General features: G+C 41.4%; 1 protein-coding gene across 1 annotated transcript in view; it reads right to left on the reverse strand.

Annotated features, from left to right (window-relative positions):
• Window positions 1-6: 6 nt before the first annotated feature.
• The window catches only part of LOC103520937 (probable uridine nucleosidase 2), a gene marked incomplete at its 3' end in the record, with an annotated part of 22950 nt that continues 21703 nt past the window's right edge, over window positions 7-1253 (reverse strand). Inside the window, exons 3-4 of the mRNA XM_017448663.2 lie at window positions 436-477; window positions 7-116 (exon numbers count right to left, since the gene is read on the reverse strand). Of these exons, the coding sequence (XP_017304152.2) occupies window positions 7-116; window positions 436-477 (152 nt within the window). The remainder of the gene's footprint in view (window positions 117-435; window positions 478-1253) is intronic.

The following is a 1253-nucleotide window of genomic DNA, read 5'->3' on the forward strand; positions in this document are numbered from 1 at the left end:
TTTAACGGATCCACCCATGACTATGATTTGCTGCAGGTTGTCCAGAAAGCCAGGATAAAGTTTAATAGCATGTGCCACGTTGGTTAGAGGTCCTAGACAGATGAGCGAAATTTGACCTGTAAATCAGAAATGAGAGGTACAGTTTCAAAGGTATGTACTTACTTACTTCAAAGGTATATATGAGGAGAAAAAGTAAATATGTATTACCATTTGTTGACAGTAATTAATATTTTTTCTGAATAGATTTGACGTTTGACAGAGGGAACAGCGGAGGTCTTTTTGGTCTTATCGTCTCGAAATCGAAGAGAAGGAGGACAGGAGGGGGGAAAAACAATCTTATTTGATCATATTGGGACGATAAGATCGCAGTAGTTACCTACAGTAACAGTTTCCTCTATCAAACCTCCTGAAAAAATGGAAAGTAAAAATTCCTACCTGGAAAAGTTCGCACATGTCTGATCAAAGATAAAACGGCATGTTCCGGTCTGCTTTCATTCCATAACGGAGGATTTGGAAATTCAAAGTCTCCCATCCCGTCCTTTCCACACCAGTCAGAAGAAAGATCCTTGTCAGTCATGTAATACGACTCGCAGCCCCTGTATACAGGTATCTGAGGAACAAAACAAATAATCTCTAGTCTGCGGTGATAGCACGTTAAATGTACCGGGTCCTAATGATCCACTGAAGTTAAGCAACGCTGCACGTGGATGGTGTCCGGATGTGAGACGATGACCATCTGGGCAATCGTGTGCTGCTGGCTTTTGTCGGAACCAACCAGGTTGGGTGGGGATTCATGTGAGTAGGCGGGTGGCTTGTCGCCGAATGGAGGGTAATACCCCGTCACTAAAAACCTTGGCAGTTATACAATGACCTTAGATCCATCTATATAGGTAAATAAAATTGTAGATTTGTCTGTACATTGCTTAGAATCGTAAAATTTTTAGTTATTCTTACTCCTAATGCATCCCCGATTCCAAAAATCACATTAGAAAAATTTCTGTCTGTCTGTGTGTATGTCTGTCTGTCACGCTAAATCGAGGTGTCTCGTCGTATTATCCGTATTGAAACTTGGCGGCGGTAAACAGCTTAGTCCCTACTTACACTATTAAAATTCATCGGATACAGTGGGCATCAGTGGGAAGAATTGTTGGTTTCTTTATAAAGTAGTTTTAGCCAGCTCAGGCCAAAAACGGCACCTTTTCTCATTCCTGGTTTCCAAGGATAAAATCGCACGATGTCTGTTTGTATGTGTG

The sequence above is a fragment of the Diaphorina citri genome, unplaced genomic scaffold (genome assembly GCF_000475195.1).
Source record: "Diaphorina citri unplaced genomic scaffold, Diaci psyllid genome assembly version 1.1 scaffold4286, whole genome shotgun sequence".
Taxonomy (NCBI): domain Eukaryota; kingdom Metazoa; phylum Arthropoda; class Insecta; order Hemiptera; family Psyllidae; genus Diaphorina; species Diaphorina citri.